This window comes from Nerophis ophidion, linkage group LG15 (assembly GCF_033978795.1).
Source record: "Nerophis ophidion isolate RoL-2023_Sa linkage group LG15, RoL_Noph_v1.0, whole genome shotgun sequence".
Taxonomy (NCBI): Eukaryota; Metazoa; Chordata; class Actinopteri; order Syngnathiformes; family Syngnathidae; genus Nerophis; species Nerophis ophidion.
In genome coordinates, this window is record NC_084625.1 from 44,639,521 (window position 1) to 44,664,643 (window position 25,123).

The window sequence follows — 25,123 nt, forward strand, 5'->3', positions numbered from 1 at the left end:
CCCCCCACACACACACACTTTGACATCTTTAAAGATCTAAAAAATTTTGGGGGGAATGTCCGGCGGGCCAGATTGAAAAGCTCAACGGGTCGCATGTGGCCCCCGGTCCTTAGTTTGCCCAGGTCAGGTTTAAGGTTCAAGGTTCCCCTTAAGAGCGTCGTGTATTTCTTGAGTCTCCGGCTCTCAGCTGTGTATGGACTCATTGATCCTTTCCGACTGTTGCCACTTGAGACGCGGCTGTTCATCGCGCGCAGATCATCTAAGAAATGCAAAGTTGGCATTTTTGTATTTCGTGTTGAGGATGGAGAACGGAGTAGCTTTCTCTCTGCCTATCGATTGATGTCTCCCCTTCCGCCCCCACAAACACACACTTTGACATCTTTAAAGATCTAAAAAAATTTTGGGGGAATGTCCGGGAGGCCAGATTGAAAAGCTCAACAGGTCACATGTGGCCCCCGGGCCTTAATTTGCCCAGGTCAGGTTTAAGGTTCAAGGTTCCCCTTCTTGGATAATTTTCTTACATGGGTAAGTGCGCCGTGTATTTCTTGAGTCTCCGGCCCCCAGCTGTGTATGGACTCATTGTTCCTTTCCGACTGTTGCCACTTGAGACGCGGCTGTTCATCGCGCGCAGATCATCTAAGAAATGCAAAGTTGGCAATTTTGTATTCCGTGTTGAGTACGAAGTAGATTTGTCTCTGCCTATGGATTGATGTCCCCCCCTGCCCCGCACCCAAAAACACATACTTTGACATCTTTAAAGATCTAAACATTTTTTGGGGGGAATGTCCGGGAGGCCAGATTGAAAAGCTCAACGGGTCGCATGTGGCCCACGGGCCTTAGTTTGCCCAGGTCAGGTTTAAGGTTCAAGTTTCCCCTTCTTGGATAATTTCTTTACATGGGTAAGTGCGGCGTGTATTTCTTGAGTCTCCGGCTCTCAGCTGTGTATGGACTCATTGATCCTTTCCGACTGTTGCCACTTGAGACGCGGCTGTTCATCGCGCGCAGATCATCTAAGAAATGCAAAGTTGGCAATTTTGTATTCCGTGTTGAGTACGGAGTAGCTTTGTCTCTGCCTATTGATTGATGTCCCCGCCCCCAAAACCACATACTTTGACATCTTTAAAGATCTAAAAATTTTTGGGGGGGAATGTCCGGGAGGCCAGATTGAAAAGCTCAACGGGTCGCATGTGGCCCCCGGGCCTTAGTTTGCCCAGGTCAGGTTTAAGGTTCAAGGTTCCCTTTTAGGATAATTTTTTGACATGGGTAAGTGCGCCGTGTATTTCTTGAGTCTCCGGCTCTCAGCTGTGTATGGACTCATTGATCCTTTCCGACTGTTGCCACTTGAGACGCGGCTGTTCATCGTGCACAGATCATCTAAGAAACGCAAAGTTGGCATTTTTGTATTCCGTGTTGAGGATGGAGAACGGAATAGATTTCTCTCTGCCTATCGATTGATGTTTCCCCCCACCCCCATACCCCCCCCACACACACTTTGACATTTCCTTATCCTCGTCGCCATCTCGCGCTATTGACGCCGTCGCTATCTGGCCAATCTTTCCTAAGCTGTTTTGTCATTTTGTCGCCTCTTGAACAGAAATGGAACAAGGGGGAGTTGCCAGGGACAAGACTTAGTAACGGTCTCGCTTTTATTCCGGCAGTGTGCACTAAAGCTAATACTTTACTTAATGTCTCCCTCTTAGGCATTCGCCGAGCAATTTAACCAACACATTTCCATTTTTGCGCTAACAGGTAAAAAGCATGCAGTCACTCATAACCGTGGTCAATTTACAGCAAATTGACTTAAAAACCGGCTTTTGGTTTCATACCTTTTAGGCTAAATGTGTTTGAAGGGGCTACTCCACAGGCCCTCCTGTTAAAAGCTATTATTTCCTCCAACTCTGCCCCTCATCCAGAGAGAGCCGTCTGTGTTGCACTTCCTTCAAAATGCATCTCCACAAACACCAGTCGAGGCACAGATTTTCTCCCCATGAGGTGGAAGGCGGCTTTTTCCCCCTCCTCCCCCCGCCTCGCTCCTGCAGAGGGGCTATTATTGCGGCTAATTATCTACAAATAGGCTCGATATGACAAACACGGCCCTGCGCCGGCGCCGCCTAAGTGCGAGACGACAACAAAAAAAATTAATTAAGCAAAAAAAAAAAAAATTGGAGGAAAGTCTGAATCACATAACTTAATGCAGAGGTGTCCAAACTTTTTCCACTGAGGGCCGCACAATGAAATATCAAAGCAAGCAGGGGCCAATTTCATATTTTTTTCATTTTAAAAACCAATACAAAATATGTAAAAAAATTATACATTTAGGCCTCCACTCAGGCTTGATCCCCGGGACCACAAAGGGGTTTAGTTAAAAAAAATATTAAAAATGTGTCATTATTTATTATTATCATTATTATTCAAAGTTTAAATTTCTAGATCCACATTAGGTCTATCTGTCAATATAATTTTTTTTTTTTTTTTTTTTAAGATTTAAGTTGTATGCCCTTTTTGTCAAAGAAAACCCTGTTTTTTAATGGAAAAAACACAAAATATGCAACATTTTCCTCCAATACAATTTTAAAGTGGAATATTTCAACTGGAGCTCATAACATAACTCATAACAACATTGATTTTAAATGTATTATTATTTTCTGAGCAATTGCACTACAAAAACAAAGTCCCACTAAAATTATTGGGGATCCATGTCAGGCTTGCCCCTGACATTTTATTTGTGTTTTAGTTTTTCCTCTGCGTGTGTGTAGTATTTCCTGTCTTTAGTTCCTATCAGCGCTCTTATTTTGTCTGTTTCCTTTCTTTCTCCCTGAGTGCTGTGTCCCCTCAGCTGCGGTTCATTGGCACCTGGTGTCAATCAGCCCTCTCCTATTTACACCCGTTTTCTCCTGTAGTTGGTGCTGGATTATTGTCGATGTCACTTCCATATTGTCGCTCCTGTCGTGTCGTTTCATCAAGCTATATTTCGGTATCTGTTTGTAGCTTACTGTCTTTTGTTCCCTGCTTCCGTTTTCTTTTCATTCTACAAGTAATGACTTCTGTTTTCCTGCTCGCTACCCGCTAGCTTCCACGCTAGATCCTTTTGTTTTTGCTAGCTTCCATGCTAAGCTTCTTTTGTTTAGTGTGTAAATTAAAACCATGTTTTCTTACTCAATGCCTGCCTCTTTCTCTGCATCTTGGGGTTCGTCACCAACTAACTCTGACAATCCAAAAGGGTCATGCTCAGTAAAGTGTTAAAAAAAATAAATCGCACATTTTTTTTAAAAACTTTTTACACAATAGTCTCAAGATCAACTTCAGATCGATCCGTCAATTATAACTTTTATTGTTGTTTATTATGTCTCTTGTTTGTTTGTTTGTTTAAGGCCCTTTTTAAAAAAAAAATACAACTTAGTCTTTTATATGGCAAACTAAAAATGTGCAACATTTTCCCCCAAAAATATCTCAAAGTGGAATATTTAATGTGACGTAATTGGAGCATTGAATAGGTAAATAATTCATAATAACATTTTTTTTTATTCATTATTATTTTTGAAAGAAAGAAACACAGATTTGTGTTATTAGGGTCAACATTGTAACATTTTCTTGTTACATTTCACCTGTTTGCTCTTTTATACCACTTTTAATGTGTTTTTTTGTGTTTTTTTATCATATTTTTGGAATGTGCTGTGGGGCCGTTAAAAAATTACCCCAAATGGCCCCCGTGCCGTACTTTGGACACCCCTGACTTAATGGAATAGGGCTGCAAGGATTACTCGATATTTACAATAAAAGTTGTCGACAATAGTCGTGACGTCATCACTCGCGAAAATCTGGCCAGTGCTAACATGTAAAGTGTAAGGATATTTCCACCCATTCTTGTCAAAAACACGAAAACCTTGCTCATTTTGCAAAGCGGACCCTGTTTTTTTTAGATCAGATCAGATCAGAAATACTTTATTAATCCCTGAGGGGAAATTACAATTTTTAGCACAATCCTATTCAAGATGAGACAAACAATACAGGGAGACAGAACAGGATTAAACATTACATGGAGACAGAACAGGATCGCTGACGGGTCTGCCAACCTCCAGCGCTCCTTACAAAAAAGGTAAGAAACAGGTAAAGGCTGAAGCCAAGGAGGAAAAAAAAACATAGCCATAGCACACATAAACATGTGTGTAAGAGGGAAACATCAAACACAAAAGGACATTAAAGACATTAAAAAGAGCAGCGCTAAAGCAACCAGCCATTTCTACATGCAGCTACAAAAGTAAGTCCAACCCTGGGCCCTGAAGAGGGGGTCAAGACTGAAGTCAAGGAGAGACAAAAAAACTTCATAGCCATAGCACACATAAGCATGTGTGTAAGAGGGAAACATCAAACACAAAAGGACATTAAAGACAATAAAAAGAGCACCGCTAAAGCAGCCAGCCATTTCTACACACAGCTACAAAAGTAAGTCCAACCCTGGGCCCTGGAGAAGGGGTCCAGACTGAGGCCAAGGAGAGAAAAAAACCCTCATAGCCATAGCATGCATAAGCATGTGTGTAAAGAAGGAAACATCAAACACAGAAGGACATTAAAGACATTAAAAAGAGCAGAGCTGATGCAACCAGCCATTTCTACACACAGCTACAAAAGTAAGTCCAACCCTGGGCCCTGGAAAAGGGGTCCAGACTGAGGTCAAGGAGAGAAAAAAACCCTCATAGCCATAGCACACATAAGCATGTGTGTAAGATGGAAACATTAAACACAAAAGGACATTAAATACATTAAAAAGAGCAGCGCTGATGCAACCAGCCATTTCTACACACAGCTACAAAAGTAAGTCCAACCCTGGGCCCTGGAGAGAGGGTCCAGACTAAGGTTAAAGAGAGAAAAAAAACCTCATAGTCATGAGGTAAACATCAAACACAGAAGGAAATTAAAGACATTAAAAAGAGCAGTGCTGATGCAACCGGCTATTTTCTACACACAGCTACAAAAGTAAAACAAAGACAACAACCCAAAAACATATACACTGTGATGAGAAAAAAAAATCAGTCTTAGCCTGGGCCCCTTATAGGAGGTCCAGACTGAGGCCAAGGGAAAAAAATACTCATAGCCATAGCACACACCCCTCTTACATGTGTGGAAGAGGGAAACATCAAAGAACACAAAGGACATTAAAGACATTGAAAGAGCAGAGCTGATGCAACTAGTCTCTTCTACATACAGCTATGAATAAAAAGTGAAAGAAACATATACACTGTGGTGGCCTCTGTGGTATTCCACGCCATCGTGGGAGGAGCATGGCCAGAGACGAGAGCAGACCCAACAAAGCAACCGCTCTCCGCCGCCCGCTAACTCGGCCAGTGTCCAGTCCGCATGGATGAGCGGGGATACGTCCGAGGAGACCGAGGTGTCTGATAATTGCTCATTCATGTCCGATACTTGCTCATTCATGTCCGATACCTGCTCATTCATGTCCGATACCTGCTCATTCATGTCTGATACCTGCTCATTCATGTCCGATACTTGCTCATTCATTTTACGGAAGTAGATCTGTGAGGCGCGAGTATTTAAAGCGGAGCCAAAGTCAGCCAGCTAAACTTTGTTTACATCAACTCAAGTACGTTTCAAAACAGCCTCAATTTGCAATGCCGGAAAAAAAAGACACTAACAAACGCAAACCACACACAAACACTTACCAAGACGCAGGTATCATTAGATTATTAAATACAGTATTCTCCGGACTATTAGGTGCACTTAAATTTTTCCCTCAAAACTCGACAGTGCGCCTTATAACCAGGTGCGCCTGATGTAAGGAATACTTTTGGTTGAGCTTATCCACCTGGAAATTCCATCTATTGTACCAAAAATATGGTAATAATGTACCTAAAAATAAGGTAAAAATTCTAATATAGCGAAAATATGTAAATATTATACCTAAAAATAAGGTTAAAATTCCATCTAATATACCAAAAATATGGTAATAATATACCTATAATGAGGTTTAAAATTCCATCTAATATACCGAAAGTATGGTCTGATTACAAGACAATTTAAAAAAATATATATGAATAAGAAGACATGAAAATTTTTGAGCAGCTGAATGAGCATTTTTCAAATGTTCTTGTAATCAGACTGTATTTTCGGTATATTAGATGGAATTTGTACCTAAAATAAGGTAAAAATTCCATCTAATATACGGACAATATGGTAATATTATACGTAAAAATAAGGTAATAATTCCATCTAATATGCCCAAAATATGGTAATAGTATACCTAAAAAGGTAAAAATTCAATTTAAGATACCGAAAATATGGTAATATAACTGAAAATAAGGTAAAAATGCCATCTAATATGCCGAAAAATGGTAATATACCTAAAAATACGGTAAAAATTCTGTCTAATATACCAAAAATATGGTAATAATATACCTAAAAAAGGCAAAAATTCCATCTATTATACCGAAAATATGGTAATAATATACATAAAAAGAAGGTCAAAATTCTGTCCAATATACCGAAAATAGGGTAATAATATACCTAAAAATAAGGTAAAAATGTTGTCTAGTATACCAAAAATATAGTAATAATGTACCTAAAAATAAGGTAAAAATTCCGTCTAATATACCGAAAATATGTTAATAAATTACCTAAAAATAAGGTAAAAATTCCATCTAATATACCGAAAATATGGTAATATTATACCTAAAAATAAGGTAATAATTCCATCTAATATGCCCAAAATATGGTAATAATATATCTAAAAAGGTAAAAATTCAATTTAAGATACCGAAAATATGGTAATATAACTGAAAATAAGGTAAAAATGCCATCTAATATGCCGAAAAATGGTAATATACCTAAAAATACGGTAAAAATTCTGTCTAATATACCAAAAATATGGTAATAATATACCTAAAAAAGGCAAAAATTCCATCTGTTATACCGAAAATATGGTAATAATATACATAAAAAGAAGGTCAAAATTCTGTCCAATATACCGAAAATAGGGTAATAATATACCTAAAAATAAGGTAAAAATGTTGTTTAGTATACCGAAAATATAGTAATAATGTACCTAAAAATAAGGTAAAAATTCCGTATAATATACCGAAAATATGTTAATAAATTACCTAAAAATAAGGTTAAAATTCCATCTAATATATTGAAAATATGGTAATGTTATACCTAAAAATAAGGTAAAAATTCCATCTAATGTACCGAAAATATGGTAATATACCTAAAAATAAGCTAAATCTTTCATCTATTATACCGAAAATATGGTACCAATGTACCTAAAAATAAGGTGAAAAATCTGTTTAATACACCAAAAATATGGTAATATTATACCTAAAAATAAGGTAAAAATAAGGTGAAAAATCTGTTTAATACACCAAAAATATGGTAATATTATACCTAAAAATAAGGTAAAAATTCCATCTAATGTACCGAAAATATGGTAACAATATACCTAAAAATAAGGTAAATCTTTCATCTATTATACCGAAAATATGGTAATAATGTACCTAAAAATAAGGTGAAAAATCTGTTTAATACACCAAAAATATGGTAATATCATACCAAAAAATAAGGTGAAAATTACATCTAATATGCCGAAAATATGGCAATAATATACCTAAAAAAGGTAAAAATTCCAACTATTATACCATAAAATATGGTAATAATATACTTAAAAATAAGGTAAAAAATTCCATCTAATATACCGAAAATATGGCAATAATATACCTAAAAATAAGGTAAAAATTCCATCTAATATACTGAAAATATGGTAATAATATACATCAAAATAAGGTTAAAATTATATCTTATATACTGAGAATATGGTAATAATATACATGAAAAGAAGGTAAAACATTTTGTGTTATATACCAAAAATATGGTAATAATATACCTAAAAATAAGGTACAAATTCTATTATACCGAAAATATGGTAATAACATACCTAAAAATAAGGTAAACATTCGGTCTAATATACTGAAAAGATGGCAATAATATTCCTAAAAAAAGGTATAAATTCCATCTATTATACTGAGAATATGGTAATAATATACATAAAAAGAAGGTAAAACATTTTGTCTAATATACCAAAAATATGGTAATAATATACCTAAAAATAAGGTACACATTTTGTCTAATATACTGAAAAAATATTAATAAAACATCTCAAAATAAGGTTAAAATTCCATCTAATATACCGAAAATATGGTAATATTATACCTAAAAATAACGTAACAATTCCATCTAATGGACCGAAATATGTTAATAAAACACCTCCAAGTAAGGTTACAATTCCATGTAATATACCGAGAATATGGTAATAATATACATAAAAAAAGGTAAAACATTTTGTCTAATATACCAAAAATATGGTAATAAAATACCTAAAAATAAGGTAAAGATTCTGTGTATTATACCGAAAATATGGCTAATCCATCCATCCATCCATTTTCTACCGCTTATTCCCTTTTGGGGTCGCGGGGGGCGCTGGCGCCTATCTCAACTACAATCGGGCGGAAGGCGGGGTACACCCTGGACAAGTCGCCACCTCATCGCAGGGCCAACACAGATAGACAGACAACATTCACACTCACATTCACACACTAGGGCCAATTTAGTGTTGCCAATCAACCTATCCCCAGGTGCATGTCTTTGGAAGTGGGAGGAAGCCGGAGTACCCGGAGGGAACCCACGCATTCACGGGGAGAACATGCAAACTCCACACAGAAAGATCCCGAGCCTGGATTTGAACCCAGGCTAATAATATACCTAAAAATAAGGTAAAAATTCCATCTAATGTACTGAAAATATGTTAATAATACACCTCAAAATAAGGTTAAAATTCCATCTGATATACAGAGAATATGGTAATAATATACCTAAAAATAAGGTAACAATTCTGTTTAATATACTGAAAATATGGTAATAACATTCCTCAAAATAAGGTTAAAATTCCATCTAGTATATCGAAAATATGGTAATAATATACCTAAAAATGAGGAAAAAATTCCATGTAATATACTGAAAATATGGTAATAATATACATAAAAAAAGGTAAAACATTTTGTCTAATATACCAAAAATATGGTAATAAAATACCTAAAAATAAGGTAAAGATTCTGTGTATTATACCGAAAATATGGCTAATAATATACCTAAAAATAAGGTAAAAATTCCATCTAATGTACTGAAAATATGTTAATAATACACCTCAAAATAAGGTTAAAATTCCATCTGATATACAGAGAATATGGTAATAATATACCTAAAAATAAGGTAACAATTCTGTTTAATATACTGAAAATATGGTAATAACATTCCTCAAAATAAGGTTAAAATTCCATCTAGTATATCGAAAATATGGTAATAATATACCTAAAAATGAGGAAAAAATTCCATGTAATATACTGAAAATATGGTCTATAACAAGAAAATAAAAAAAATATGTATAAATAAGAAGACATTATGAACCTTTTTGAGCAGCTAAATGAGCAGCACAGTTACAATATAAATAAACATTTATGAATGAATTAGTCATCTTCGTTGTCAGTAAACACATGCCTGAAATAACATGAGCTGCATTTTGAAGCCGATGGAAAATTTAGGGCCATTAAATATGCGTAGGCTTTTTTTCTCCAATTAGTTGACCAATCGTTAAGACAATCGTTGACTAATGGAGACACAACGGAGAGGAGAGTAGAATTTGGCGATGGGAAAAGAAAGGCTGACACCATAAGGGACAAACGCGACAAAATAATCTGGTCTATAGAGCAGAGGGTGACGGTTGTTGCCAACGGCAACGGTCCCGCCATGCATTTAGCTCCCGGCATGCTTGGTGATCAGGGCGGCTCAGGGGTCTAAGGCTGTGTGTGTCGTTTGCAGGGAGAAACTCATTTACTAAGCAAGCATGGAAGGCTATGACGCATCAATGGCTGCTTGATTAGATCCTTACTCTGACACATATGAATATTTATCAGCCTTGGATAAATACACATCTCCTCTCCTTTCATCTGGATCATTCTGAGGGTCCTCCTGTCCGCCCTTTCATTTTCGCCCGATGGATATGTCACGCATAATCCGGACGGAGTCGCCGCCGTGCATTCAAGGTTCTACAGACGGCCTCGTTGCCTTTTATTCACCATGGCGACAAACGGCGCTGAAAGGAAATGAAGACGCTGGAAGGCAATCACAGACAAACACTTAGGCGGCCATGTGTCCGGAATACATTTGCCTCTCAAGAAGACGGCGTGCGGCTGCACAAATGAAGCTGCAGGTGAGCCAAAACAAAAGGAATTCACGCCGCCGTCGGCTGAAAGACGGCGCACTAACATCCAAGTCCACACACACACACACACACACACACACACACACACACACACACACTTACGTCACTGACACCAGCCTCCACTATCTTCAGGCCAGTCTCCTTCTCCAGCTGCTGCTTCCGCTGCACTGCACACACAAGACAAAAGCGGAGGCGTTGATGAGTTTGTGCAGAAGATGACAAAGTAACACTATTGATTGATTTATGTTCTACTTCCTGGCAGGGGAGCCAGCGGTCAGTGAAACCGAGGATGATGATGCAACGCCGTGAGTCAGATGTCAGAGTGATCACCCGGGAACGACGGGCCCACGCAGAAAGTGCCGTCACTTCAGTGTTCGTCCAAAGTGGAATGACCTACTCGGTGGCCTAGTGGTTAGAGGGTCTGCCCTGAGATCGGTAGGTTGTGAGTTCATACCAAAGACTATAAAAATGGGACCCATTACCACTCAGCACCAAGGGTTGGATTTGGGGGTTAAATCACCATAAATGATTCCTAAGCGCGGCACCGCGGCTGCCCACTGCTCCCCTCACTTCCCAGGGGGTGATCAAGGGGATGGGTCTAATTCAGAGGACAAATTTCACCACACCTAGTGTGTGTGTGACAATCATTGGTACTTTAACTTTTAAACTCATGTTTCTGCAATGCTAAAGCGCAATAATCAATAATGTATATACACATAAATATATATATATGTATATATGTACATATATATATATACATACACATTAATATACATATATACATATATATTTTATATATACACGCACACACACATATATATATACATATATGTACATACACACATATATATGCACATATATATACATACACACACATATATATACACACACACATCTATATATATTTACATATATATATACACACATATATGTAAATACACAACTATGAATATAAATACACATAAATATACATATATACACACATATATATACACAATAGATTTATACATATATATTTTATACACACACATAAATATATATACATATATGTACATACATATATATGTGCATATATATCCATCCATCCATCCATCCATCCATTTCCTACCGCTTATTCCCTTTCGGGGTCGCGGGGGGCGCTGGCGCCTATCTCAGCTACAATCGGGCGGAAGGCGGGGTACACCCTGGACAAGTCGCCACCTCATCGCAGGGCCAACACAAATAGATAGACAACATTCACACTCACATTCACACACTAGGGCCAATTTAGTGTTGCCAATCAACCTATCCCCAGGTGCATGTCTTTGGAAGTGGGAGGAAGCCGGAGTACCCGGAGGGAACCCACGCATTCACGGGGAGAACATGCAAACTCCACACAGAAAGATCCCGAGCCTGGATTTGAACCCAGGACTGCAGGACCTTCGTATTGTGAGGCAGACGCACTAACCCCTCTGCCACCGTGAAGCTGTGCATATATATATATATATATATATATATATATATATATATATACATATATACACACACACATATATATATATATATATTTACATATATATACACACATATACATGTAAAAATACATCTATAAATATACATACATATAAATATACATATATACACACATATATATATATATACACACATATATATATATTTATATATATATATATATATATGTACACATATACATATATATGTACATATATATATATATATATATATATATACACACACATATATGTATACATGTATATATATATATATACACACACATATATATATATATATACATATATACATATACATATATACACACACACATATATACATATATATATATACAAACACACATCTATATATATTTACATATATACACACACATATATGTAAATATACATCTATAAATATATATACATATAAATATACATGTATACACACATATATACACACATATATATATATATTTATATATATATGTACACATACATATATATGTACATATATATATGTACATATATAAATACACACATACACACACACATATAAATATATATATATATATATACACACACACACAAATATATATATACAAATATATACACACACACATAAATATATATATATATATATATATATATATATACATATATATATATACAGTATATATTATAGTCAAAGTGTCTGTGGTTTATCCATTATACAGTGCTCAATACTAGGGTGGAGTGTGGAATATACGTTAGGTCCAGAAAAAAACACAGATGCTATTTCATCCCTACTAGCCTGTTGTCACTGATGACGAGCCTGTTCTTCAGGGGATTTTATTATATGATATATATTGCCGGCAGTAAGCCGGACCCGTTTGCAGTGAGGGTTGGACCCCGCCGAGGCTGCCTTTTGTTACAGAGTCTGTTCATAACTTTTATGGACAGAATTTCTAGGGGCAGTCAAGGCGTTGAGGGGATCTGGTTTGGTGGCTGCAGGATTAGGTCTCTGCTTTTTGCAGATGATTTGGTCCTGATGGCTTCATCTGGCCTGGATCTTCAGCTCTCACTAGATAGCGACTGGGATGGGCTTGTGCAGCCCTTTGAGATACTGGTGATTTAGGGCTATACAAGTCATATTTGATTGACGATTGATTGATAATCCGGTGCACCTTATATACAGTGGGGCAAAAAAGTATTTAGTCAGCCAACGATTGTGCAAGTTCTCCCACTTAAAATGATGACAGAGGTCTGTAATTTTCATCATAGGTACACTTCAACTGTGAGAGACAGAATGTGAAAAAAAAATCCAGGAATTCACATTGTAGGAATTTTAAAGAATTTATTAGTAAATTATGGTGGAAAATAAGTGTTTAGTCAACCATTCAAAGCTCTCACTGATGGAAGGAGGTTTTGGCTCAAAATCTCACGATACATGGCCCCATTCATTCTTTCCTTAACACGGATCAATCGTCCTGTCCCCTTAGCAGAAAAACAGCCCCAAAGCATGATGTTTCCACCCCCATGCTTCACAGTAGGTATGGTGTTCTTGGGATGCAACTCGGTATTCTTCTTCCTCCAAACACGAGTTGAGTTTATACCAAAAAGTTCTATTTTGGTTTCATCTGACCACATGACATTCTCCCAATCCTCTGCTGTATCATCCATGTATCCATTTTGGTATAAACTCAACTCGTCGTGTTTGGAGGAGGAAGAATACTGAGTTGCATCCCAAGAACACCACACCTACTGTGAAGCATGGGGGTGGAAACATCATGCTTTGGGGCTGTTTTTCTGCTAAGGGGACAGGACGATTGATCCGTGTTAAGGAAAGAATGAATGGGGCCATGTATCGTGAGATTATGAGCCAAAACCTCCTTCCATCAGTGAGAGCTTTGAATGGTTGACCAAATACTTATTTTCCACCATAATTTACAAATAAATTCTGTAAAATTCCTACAATGTGAATTCCTGTATTTTTTTTTCACATTCTGTCTCTCACAGTTGAAGTGTACCTATGATGAAAATTACAGACCTCTGTCATCATTTTAAGTGGGAGAACTTGCACAACCGGTGGCTGACTGAATACTTTTTTGCCCCACTGTATGAGAAAAGATAAAAAATAGACCATTCATCAACAGTGCGCCCTATGATCCGTAAAATACGGTAAATGCAAGCGAACGCTTTGAAACGTTCACCATCGCACACTTTTTTTTCCCACCTTTTATGCAAACACCTTCAAAACTAAATGAAAGAGACCTTGAAATGATAAAGCGTGCGGCATCTTGAATGTAGTTTGTTAGCATGTGAGCGTGTCTGTCAGAGCTCATTTCTTTGGACGCAGGCGATGCAAATAACCCTGCTGAGACTAACCTCACCTCGCACTCCAAACCGGCCACGGGGGCTCTTTAATTAGTATTTCAATCCAGCCTAGCAATTCCACTTAGACCAGTGGTCCTTAACCTGGGTTCGATCGAACCCTAGGGGTTCGGTGAGTCGGCCTCAAGGGTTCGGCGGAGCCAGTCAAGACACACCCTTTTTTGCTTGATTGATTGAAACTTTTATTAGTAGATTGCACAGTACAGTACATATTCCGTACAATTGACCACTAAATGGTAACACCCCAATAAGTTTTTCAACTTGTTTAAGTCGGGGTCCAAGTTAATCAATTCATGGTAACTCATCCATACTTGTCAACCTTGAGACCTCCGAATTCGGGAGATGGGGAGGTGGGGGTTGAGGTGGAGAAGGGCGGGCGTGGTTTAGGGGGGCGGGGTTTGGATGTAGCGGGGGTGTTTATTGTATATTCCAGAAGAGTTAGTGCTGAAAGGGATTCTGGGTATTTGTTGTGTTATGTTACAGTGCGGATGTTCTCCCAAATGTGTTTGTCATTCTTGTTTGGTGTGGGTTCACAGTGTGGTGCGTATTTGTAACAGTGTTAAAGTTGTTTATACGGCCACCCTCAGTGTGAGTATGCCTTGCATTCACTTATTTGTGTGTAAAAGCGACAAGCCGTTCGTATGGAGGAAAATCGGACGTGACGACAGGTTGTAGAGGACGCTAAAGGAGAATGGTTGCCCTGGGAGATTTTCGGGAGGGGCACTGGAATTCGGGATTCTCCCAGAAAAATCAGGAGGGTTGGCAAGTATGGAGTCATCGTGTAAATAAAAACGTCTCCATATCGGCGTATACAAACCCCGTTTCCATATGATTTGGTGGTGTGTCATATGTTGTGAGTTCATGCAAGGTTCATTTTGTACACAATGAAAAAAAACCATATAACTTTGTCTTGAATTTGAAAAAAAAATCATTTTATTTTTCACAAAAGAAGGGTTCGGTGAATGCGTGTATGAAACTGGTGGGGTTCGGAACTCCCAACAAGGTTAAGAACCACTGACTTTGGCCACAACGTATGCGACATTCCACCTAATTAAGCGCGCTACTTTTGGAATAATCATCCATCTTGTCTTTGCGGTTATTAGGGAAACATTGATCATCCTATCATCTCGTCATTTCGTTTGGTGTGGGTTTACAGTGTGGTGCATATTTGTAACAGTGTTAAAGTTGTTTATACGGCCACCCTCAGTTTGACCTGTATGGCTGTTGACAAAGTATGCTTGCATTCACTTATGTGTGTGTAAAAGCCACATAAATGATGTGAATGCACCGACAAGCCGTTCGTATGAAGGAAAATCAAAAGAACAAAAGAAGGGTTCGGTGAATGCGTGTATGAAACTGGTGGGGTTCGGAACCTCCAACAAGGTTAAGAACCACTGACTTCGGCCACAACGTATGCAGCATTCCACCTAATTAAGCGCGCTGCTTTTGGAATAATCATCCATCTTGTCTTTGCGGTTATTAGGGAAACATTGATCATCCCATCATCTCGTCATCTCGTTTGGTGTGGGTTCACAGTGTCGTGCGTATTTGTAACAGTGTTAAAGTTGTTTTTACGGCCACCCTCAGTGTGACCTGTATGGCTGTCGACCAAGTATGCCTTGCATTCACTTATGTGTGTGTAAAAGCCACATAAATGATGTGAATGCACCGAGAAGCCGTTCGTATGGAGGAAAATCGGACGTGACGACAGGTTGTAGAGGACGCTAAAGGAGAATGGTTGCATCGGGAGATTTTCGGGAGGGGCACTGGAATTCGGGATTCTCACGGAAAAATCGGGAGGGTTGGCAAGTATGGAGTCATCGTTTGGATAAAAACGTCTCCGTATCGGCGTATACAAACCCTGTTTCCATATGATTTGCTGTTGTGTCATTTGTTGTGAGTTCATGCAAGATTAATTTTGTACATAATGAAAAAAAAACATAACTGCCTTGAATTTGAAAAAAAATAAAACAAAAATTCACAAAAGAAGGGTTCGTTGAATGCGTGTATGAAACTGGTGGGGTTCGGAACCTCCAACAAGGTTAAGAACCACTGACTTCGGCCACAACGTATGCGGCATTCCACTTAATTAAGCGCGCTACTTTTGGAATAATCATCCATTTTGTCTTTGCGGTTATTAGGAAAACATTGATCATCTCATCATCTCGTTTGGTGTGGGTTCACAGTGTGGTGCGTATTTGTAACAATTTCAAAGTTGTTTATACGGCCACCCTCTGTGTGACCTGTATGGCTGTTGACCAAGTATGCCTTGCATTCACTTATGTGTGTGTAAAAGCCACATAAATGATGTGAATGCACCGACTAGCCGTTCGTATGAAGGAAAATCAAAAGAACAAAAGAAGGGTTCGGTGAATGCGTGTATGAAACTGGTGGGGTTCGGAACCTCCAACAAGGTTAAGAACCACTGACTTCGGCCACAACGTATGCGGCATTCCACTTAATTAAGCGCGCTACTTTTGGAATAATCATCCATTTTGTCTTTGCGGTTATTAGGGAAACATTGATCATCCTATCATCTCGTTATCTCGTTTGGTGTGGGTTCACAGCGTCGTGCATATTTGTAACAGTGTTAAAGTTGTTTATACGGCCACCCTCAGTGTGACCTGTACGGCTGTCGATGAAGTATGCTTGCATTCACTTATGTGTGTGTAAAAGCCACATAAATGATGTGAATGCGCCGACAAGCCGTTCGTATGGAGGAAAATCAAAAGAACAAAAGAAGGGTTAGGCGAATGCGTGTATGAAACTGGTGGGGTTCGGAACCTCCAACAAGATTAAGAACCACTGACTTAGGCCACAACGTATGCAACATTCCACCTAATTAAGCGCACTACTTTTGGAATAATCATAGGGTGACCGTACGTCCTCTTTTCCCCGGACAAGTCCATTTGCGGCGTTGTCCGGCGTGTCCGGGCGTTTTTCAAAAAATGTGTCAAATGTCCGGCATTTTGAATTAGGGTTGCGTGTATATGTTGGCTGAGTTCTTAACGTTTACTTTCAGAACGTGCATATCACAACATACGAGATGTTGTCATGGCGACACACCTCCCCCCCTTTACCGGGCTACCGCGAATGCTCGTCACTCCTGTTGCATGCTGGGTAGTGTAGTCCTTTTATTCCCTGGCTCATAACATCACACTAGCTGTAAATATTGTAGCGGCTGGCTACGGGGTGTTAGCCAATGGCGTTGGTCGGGGGGCGGGACTTCCGGGGAAGTTAGGGAAGTGACGCTATTGACAGGAAGTGTTGGTTCGAGTTTTGCCGGGTAAACACTAAGGTGAGTGTAAGACTCCAGAGATTTAAGCGTTAAATATAAAATGTATGTATGCCCTGGCAGACCATTATCATCACTTCATGACCCAAGCGAAACACTTTTTACACTTTTATACTGAAATAAATACACCTACAACTTATTAAATAAAAACATAGGAAAAACTACCAGCAGCGGTAAAGTTGAGATCCATGAAGGAAAGAAGAAAGTGAATAAATGTTTGTATTTACATATGTATACACATTTGTTTTTGTATTATTTTTTTAAATGAATTAACCTTTTTTCAAACACGATATAGAATGTGAGATACAACAGGATAAAAAATACATTTATCATTTGTTTTCAAAACGCTTACAAAAAAGTGGGACCCCAATAATTGACTGTGGGACCCCATTTTTATGACTTGATGGGGTCCCTGGGACCCCATTTTAGACATCCCTAGCGCCAACACAGGAGAAAAAATGCTTAATTTCATCTCCATCCATCTTCTTCCGCTTATCCGAGGTCGGGTCGCGGGGGCAGCAGCCTAAGCAGGGAGGGCCAGACTCTCCTCTCCCCAGCCACTTCGTCTAGCTCTTCCCGGGGGATCCCGAGGCGTTCCCAGGCCAGCCGGGAGACATAGTCTTCCCAACGTGTCCTGGGTCTTCCCCGTGGCCTCCTACCGGTTGGACGTGGCCTAAACACCTCCCTAGGGAGGCGTTCGGGTGGCATCCTGACCAGATGCCCGAACCACCTCATCTGGCTCCTCTCCATGTGAAGGAGCAGCGGCTTTACTTTGAGTTCCTCCCGGATGGCAGAGCTTCTCACCCTATCTCTAAGGGAGAGCCCCGCCACACGGCGGAGGAAACTCATTTCGGCCGCTTGTACCCGTGATCTTATCCTTTCGGTCATGACCCAAAGCTCATGACCATAGGTGAGGATGGGAACGTAGATCGACCGGTAAATTGAGAGCTTTGCCTTCCGGCTCAGCTCCTTCTTCACCACAACGGATCGGTACAACGTCCGTATTACTGAAGACGCCGCACCGATTTAAATAAATATATTATTTATAAAGCAAGTTCGAGTATCATCGGCAAATTTTCACCACGCATATATGTTTCCTCTTTTTGGGATTTCAGAATATGGTCAGCCTAATAATCATCCATCTTGTCTTTGCGGTTATTAACGAAACATTGATCATCCTATCATCTCGTCACGTGGCGGCTGATATTTTGGGCTTCGTGACGGGTCGACGAGAAAGGGAGCGGCGGCAAAATGGCGGGGAAAGGTCGAACGTACATTAAAAGGTGTGCTCGGCTGCTAAATTGGAATGCCACATAAGTCAAGAAGACAAGAGGAAGGGAAAAATGTGCCATTAGCGAGAGGAGCCCGGTCTTCAACCTGCGTGTCTCGGAGATGAAGCTCATTTTAATTCCATGTTATCCGCCCCGTGTTTAGCCGCGGACATATTGGCTGCCAGAGATAGCTACCTGCGTGGTCCTGCTGCTGTTTAGGAGGGGGTAATGAGAAAGGTAATTGGGCCCAGCTGGGTGAGGGCGTAGGTGGCGGGGAGGAGCAAAGATGCTGAAAAGGTCACACGGCGTTTTAGCGCTAATGAGGACCCCCCCAACCCCCCCTGGGGAGGCAGCACATCACCAGTCAAACCGCCGAAGATTAGCCGGGCGCCAACACGCGCCGCTGACTGACAAGCGGGCGTCGCGGGCCGAGCAAACACGGCGAAAGGTCAGTATTTCCTGGCCGATCAAAGTGGCGGACTCTCCCATGGATGTGTGGGAGAGGACACTTTAGATGGAAACACATTCTACTCGTTAGGACCAAAGCTGGAGGAGAGCGACCGGCTCCAACATCCTGTGAACCTGCCCCGGTTTTATACAAACCCCGTTTCCATATGAGTTTGGAATTGTGTGAGATGTAAATATAAACAGAATACAATGATTTGGAAATCATTTTCAACCCATATTCAGTTGAATGCACTACAAAGAGAAGATAATTGATGTTCAAACTCTTAACTTTTTTTATTTTGCAAAAAATAATTAACTTAGAATTTCATGGCTGCAACACGTGCCAAAGTAGTTGGGAAAGGGCATGTTCACCACTGTGTTACATTACCTTTTGTTTTAACAACACTCAAGAAACGTTTGGGAATTGAGGAAACTAATTGTTGAAGCTTTGAAAGTGTATTTCTTTCCCATTCTTGTTTTATGTAGAGCTTCAGTCGTTCAACAGTCCGGGGTCTCCGCTGTCATATTTTTTGCTTCATAATGCGGCACACATTTTTGACGGGAGACAGGTCTAGACTGCAGGCAGGCCAGGAAAGTGCCCGCACTCTTTTTTTACGAAGCCACGCTGTTGTAACACGTGCTGAATGTGGCTTGGCATTGTCTTGTTGAAATAAGCAGGGGCGTCCATGAAAAAGACGGCGCTTGGATGGCAGCATATGTTGTTCCAAAACCTGTATGTACCTTTCAGCATTAATGGTGCCTTCACAGATGTGTAAGTTACCCATGCCTTGGGCACTAATGCACCTCCATACCATCACTGATGCTGGCTTTTGAACTTTGCGTCGATAACAGTCTGGATGGTTCGCTTCCCCTTTGGTCCGGATGACACGATGTCGAATATTTCCAAAAACAATTTGAAATGTGGACTCGTCAGACCACAGAACACTTTTCCACTTTGCATCAGTCCAACTTAGATGACCTTAGGCACAGAGAAGTTGGCGGGTTTTTTGATGTTGTTGATAAATGGCTTTCGCTTTGCATAGTAGAGCTTTAACTTGCACTTACAGATGTAGCAACCAACTGTATTTAGTGATAGTGGTTTTCTGAAGTGTTCCTGAGCCCATGTGGTGATATCCTTTAGAGATTGATGTCGGTTTTTGATACAGTGCTGTCTGAGGGATCAAAGGTCACGGTCATTTAATGTTGGTTTCCGGCCATGCCGCTTACATGGAGTGATTTTTTTCAGATTCTCTGAACCTTTTGATGATATTATGGACCGTAGATGTTGAAATCCCTAAATTTCTTGCAATTGCACTTTGAGAAACGTTGTTCTTAAACTGTTTGACTATTTGCTCACGCAGTTGTGGACAAAGGGGTGTACCTCGCCCCATCCTTTCTTGTGAAAGACTGAGCATTTTTTGGGAAGCTGTTTTTATACCCAATCATGGCACCCACCTGTTCCCAATTAGCCTGCACACATGTGGGATGTTCCAAATAAGTGTTTGATGAGCATTCCTCAACTTCATCAGTATTTATTGACACTTTTCCCAACTTCTTTGTCACGTGTTGCTGGCATCAAATTCTAAAGTTAATGATTATTTGCAAATCAGTTTGAACATCAAATATGTTGTCTTTGTAGTGCATTCAATTGAATATGGGTTGAAAAGGATTTACAAATCATTGTATTCCGTTTATATTTACATCTAACACAATTTCCCAACTCATATGGAAAGGGGGTGTGTACAATTGTCAATCTACAGTTATTGGATTTACCGGTTCATCGTATCCACGGTTGTCATAAATTATAGGAACGGTCTCTGCGACTAAATGTAGTTTTGGGTAAATCCTTCGGTACATCGCCCTCCGCACCCAGGATGCTTTCTCTGCCATGCTCTGTTAACCAGGGACGTCCTCAAAAAGGGAATTAGAGCCCGACACATTATTCCAGGAATTGGACTGTTTTAGTGCGTGTGAGAACGTTCTTTGTCGCCAGCCGGCGACTCGATGGCATCCGTCACTTGAACAACTTCCCTACTTTGATTTCAATCACAAGCGCATTTGACAAATCACCCGGGCGAACGGCGAGGGGTTCCGCAACACTTGAAAACTTCATGAAGGACTTGGTGAAGAGGCGGAGGAGGAAAAAGGCCATTTCAATCATCGCTCTCTTCCGTCCCCACGTGCGCCGCCAGGAGTGAAAATATCAGACACCCAGGCCCATAAACATCAGCTAAATCTGACACGACCTTTAAATTGCTCTGCGCCATTATCTGCTGTGACAACGTAATTTGATTAAAAGGCGCCGCTTCTCCGCCATATGCTGCCAACACCCCCCCCCCATCATGGAGTCCAACAGTGATTATCATGAAGTCATCAGAGCTTAACGTCATGAATATATATGTTCATTTTTATGACGGATAAGCGATGTTATTATTGGAAGCAATAAAAATCCAATGTTTAAATGTTCGCCGATCCCACCCCTTCATCATCATCATCATTTATTTGTATTCCTTTCATGAAAATGTATACATACATGTCAAGTACAGTTGACACTTTCTTTTTTAGGGACCGGGTGTCCCTTTGGGACAGAGGACCCTATTGTATTTATAAGGTTTTATTATTATTATACCGCCGCCTCTTTAAGCTGTAATTTGACCCCCTTAACATGCTTCAAAACTCACTCATCAGGACTGGTGAAAATTGCCATCTAATAAAAAAAACAAAAACCCAAAAACTCAAAATTGCGCTCCAGCGCCCCCTAGGAAAAAACACAAACAAAACTGCTTGTAACTTCTATTACCTCTATGTAGGTCTGACTTAGACCTACATTTCATGAAATGACATCCTTCAGCAAAAATCAACAGGAAGTTGGCAAACACCCCTTCAAAACAAAAAATTCCTAAAAAAAAAAGTCATTTTAGCCTCTTTGAGCTGTAATTTGACCCCATTAAAATGCTTCAAAACTCACCAAATTTTACACAAACATCAGGACTGGCGAAAATTGCCATCTAATAAAAAAAAAAACCCAACACTCAAAATTGCGCTCTAGCGCCCCTTAGAAATAAAACACAGACAAAACTGCTCCTAGGAAGAAAAAAGACAAAACTGCTTTTAACTTCTGGTAGGAATGTCATAGAGACATGAAACAAAAACCTCTATGTAGGTCTCATTTAGTCCTACATTTCATTAGTTGACATCTTTCAGCAAAAATCAGCAAGAAGTTGGCAAACACCCCTTCAAAACAAAAGTCTCCTAAAAAATGTCCTTTTAGCCTCTTTGAGCTGTAATTTGACCCCCTTAACATGCTTCAAAACTCACCAAATTTTACACACACATCAGGACTGGCGAAAATTGTCATCTAATAAAAAAAACAAAAACCCAACACTCAAAATTGCGCTCTAGCGCCCCCTAGGAAAAAACACAGACAAAACTGATTGTAACTTCCATTACCTCTATGTAGGTCTGACTTAGACCTACATTTCATGAAATGACATCCTTCAGCAAAAATCAACAAGAAGTTGGCAATTACCCCTTCAAAACAAAAGTTTCCTAAAAAAATGTCATTTTAGCCTATTTGAGCTGTAATTTGACCCCCTTAAAATGCTTCAAAACTCACCAAACTCAACACACACATCAAAACTGGCAAAAATTGCCATCTAGTAAAAACAAACAAACCCCAACACTCAAAATTTCGCTCTAGCGCCGCCTAGAAATAAAACACAGACAAAACTGCTCCTAGGAAGAAAACCGACAAAACTGCTTGTAACTTCCGGTAGGAATGTCATAGAGACGTGAAACCAAAACCTCTATGTAGGTCTCACTTAGTCCTACATTTGATTAGTTGACATCCTTCAGCAAAAATCAACAAAAAGTTGGCAATTACCCCTTCAAAACAAATCATTTGTAAAAACAGGTCACCTTTTATCAAACATTATCTCCTCTGAGCGCGTTTGTTGTGTCGGCTTCAAACTCGCACAGGAAAGAGATTGAACCCTTCTGATTAAAAGTTGCACAAAGGGTTTTTCTAACTGCTCCGGTTTTGATTTTATGAGCCTTCAAATAACTTCTTCGCTGATGCTGCTGCACTGCTGCCGTCAAGATGGCCGCTTAAAAGCAGGAAGCACCAGCGTGACCACACAATGCAGAGAAGGTAGGTAATGTGCGGGTAAAGATATGTTAACTGGGTGAAAGAAGGAGGCACCAGTTTGACTGCAGGATACAGAGAAGGTAGGTAATATGCAGGTAAAGATATGTTGTCTGGGTGATGGCAGGAAGCACCAGCATGTATGGGTGAAAGAAAGAAGCACCAGTGTGACCCCAGGATGCAGGGAAGGTAGGTAATGTGCAGGTAAAGATATGTTGAATGGGTAAAGGCAGGAAACACCAGCAAAAGTCGGTCCCGTCCATCGCTGCTTGCAGCTTTAATTTTTTTTGTTGCTTATACATTTCCATGATCAGAAAGTAGCAGATGGAAGAATACTATTCTTATATTTATCTGCGCCCTTTTTAACAAAAAATACTTTAGATGACTTTATAACTGTTCCCTCCACCAACACCGGATTTCCAACGTACTTTTTAATTTTCCTTTAAACATATAACAGTACGTGTATTTGTATTGAAGCGTTTCAGGGGGTTTCGGTTCGGTACGGGGGTGTATCCAACGAGTTTCTATGCTAAAGTCTTAACAAGCTGCTTTGCTTCTTCTGCCTCTGTCTCAGCACCCAGCATTGTCCCACACACACAACCATCTGATTGGTTACACATATAGCGGTAACAGCCAATCAGCAGTGTGTATTCAGACCCCATGTAGTAAATGCTTCAGCGTCGAGCAGGTAGGTGTTTAGCAGGTGAGCATAAGGCAGCGTACGCTCACCAAATGATAATAAACACCTCCCAGGCAACTACTACTAACATCACTGTGAGCCCGTTGACCTTCTAGAAACTTAAACTGCAGCTCTGCTCGCTGGCAGTTCTGGCTTGAGGTGAAGGCTAATTAGCTTTTAGCGTAATATTAGCTCATTTTGTGGTGTGTGTGTATGTTTTACGAACAGAAAAGCTTTGAATGGCAGGGTTTCTGCTATCACATGTTGATAAAAATATAACATTTACATAATAAAAATCAACTACAGGCTTCCCAAATGCTGTGATAAATTAATCATGATGAGTTGACTTGAAACTGTTTAATGTTGCACTTTTTATATATAGAAGAAAAGTTTTGTCATTTTATTTAATCTGAGCAAAAATTAACGTGGGCAGAATTATTATAGTGTTCCCAATGTTAAAAGGATAAAGCCATTGTTTACAAATTTGGTAAATAATTAACCAAAAAATTCATATTTTGTTGTTTTCTTACTGTATCGAAAATCAACCGAACCGTGACCTCTAAACCGAGGTACGTACCCAACCGAAATTTTTGTGTACTGTTACACCCCTAGTCCAATCTAAATCAAAATTCAGTTTGATATAATTCCTGTTGTCTTTTTTTTGTAACTCTTTTTAAATTCTAAGATATTCTTACAGCTTTTTAAGTCTTTGTTTAGAGAATTCCACGCTTTCACACCAGCAACAGACAAGCACATTTGTTTCAAATTTGTTCGCACTCTTGGATGTTTATAAAGCCTTCTGTGGTTCTCATCTTCAGACGTGAACACAAATGACTTTTGTAAGTCCTTCGGAAGAACTTTATTTCTAGCTTTGAACATCACTAATAGAGTATGCAATTCTACAATGTCTTTTAGTTTTAATAATCCTTTCCTAATGAAGAGTGGATTTGTGTGCTCTCTATATCCCGCTGTAAAAATGATACAAATTGCTCTTTTCTGGGAAAGAACGAAAAGCATTATGTTGCTCTGATATGTATTTCCCCATATTTCTGCACAATAATTGAAATAAGTTAGAATAATTGAGCAATAGAACATTGTCATTGTGTTATACGTAGGGGTGTAACGGTACACAAAAATTTCGG

At 39.5% G+C, this 25,123-nt stretch overlaps 1 protein-coding gene across 2 annotated transcripts in view; it reads right to left on the reverse strand.

Annotated features, from left to right (window-relative positions):
• ptprn2 (protein tyrosine phosphatase receptor type N2) overlaps positions 1-25,123 on the reverse strand; it is a 437,308-nt gene that overhangs the window by 164,717 nt on the left and 247,468 nt on the right. For both annotated transcript variants that reach the window (XM_061922231.1, XM_061922232.1), the window contains exon 11: positions 10,385-10,449. In XM_061922231.1, the coding sequence (XP_061778215.1) occupies positions 10,385-10,449 (65 nt within the window). The remainder of the gene's footprint in view (positions 1-10,384; positions 10,450-25,123) is intronic.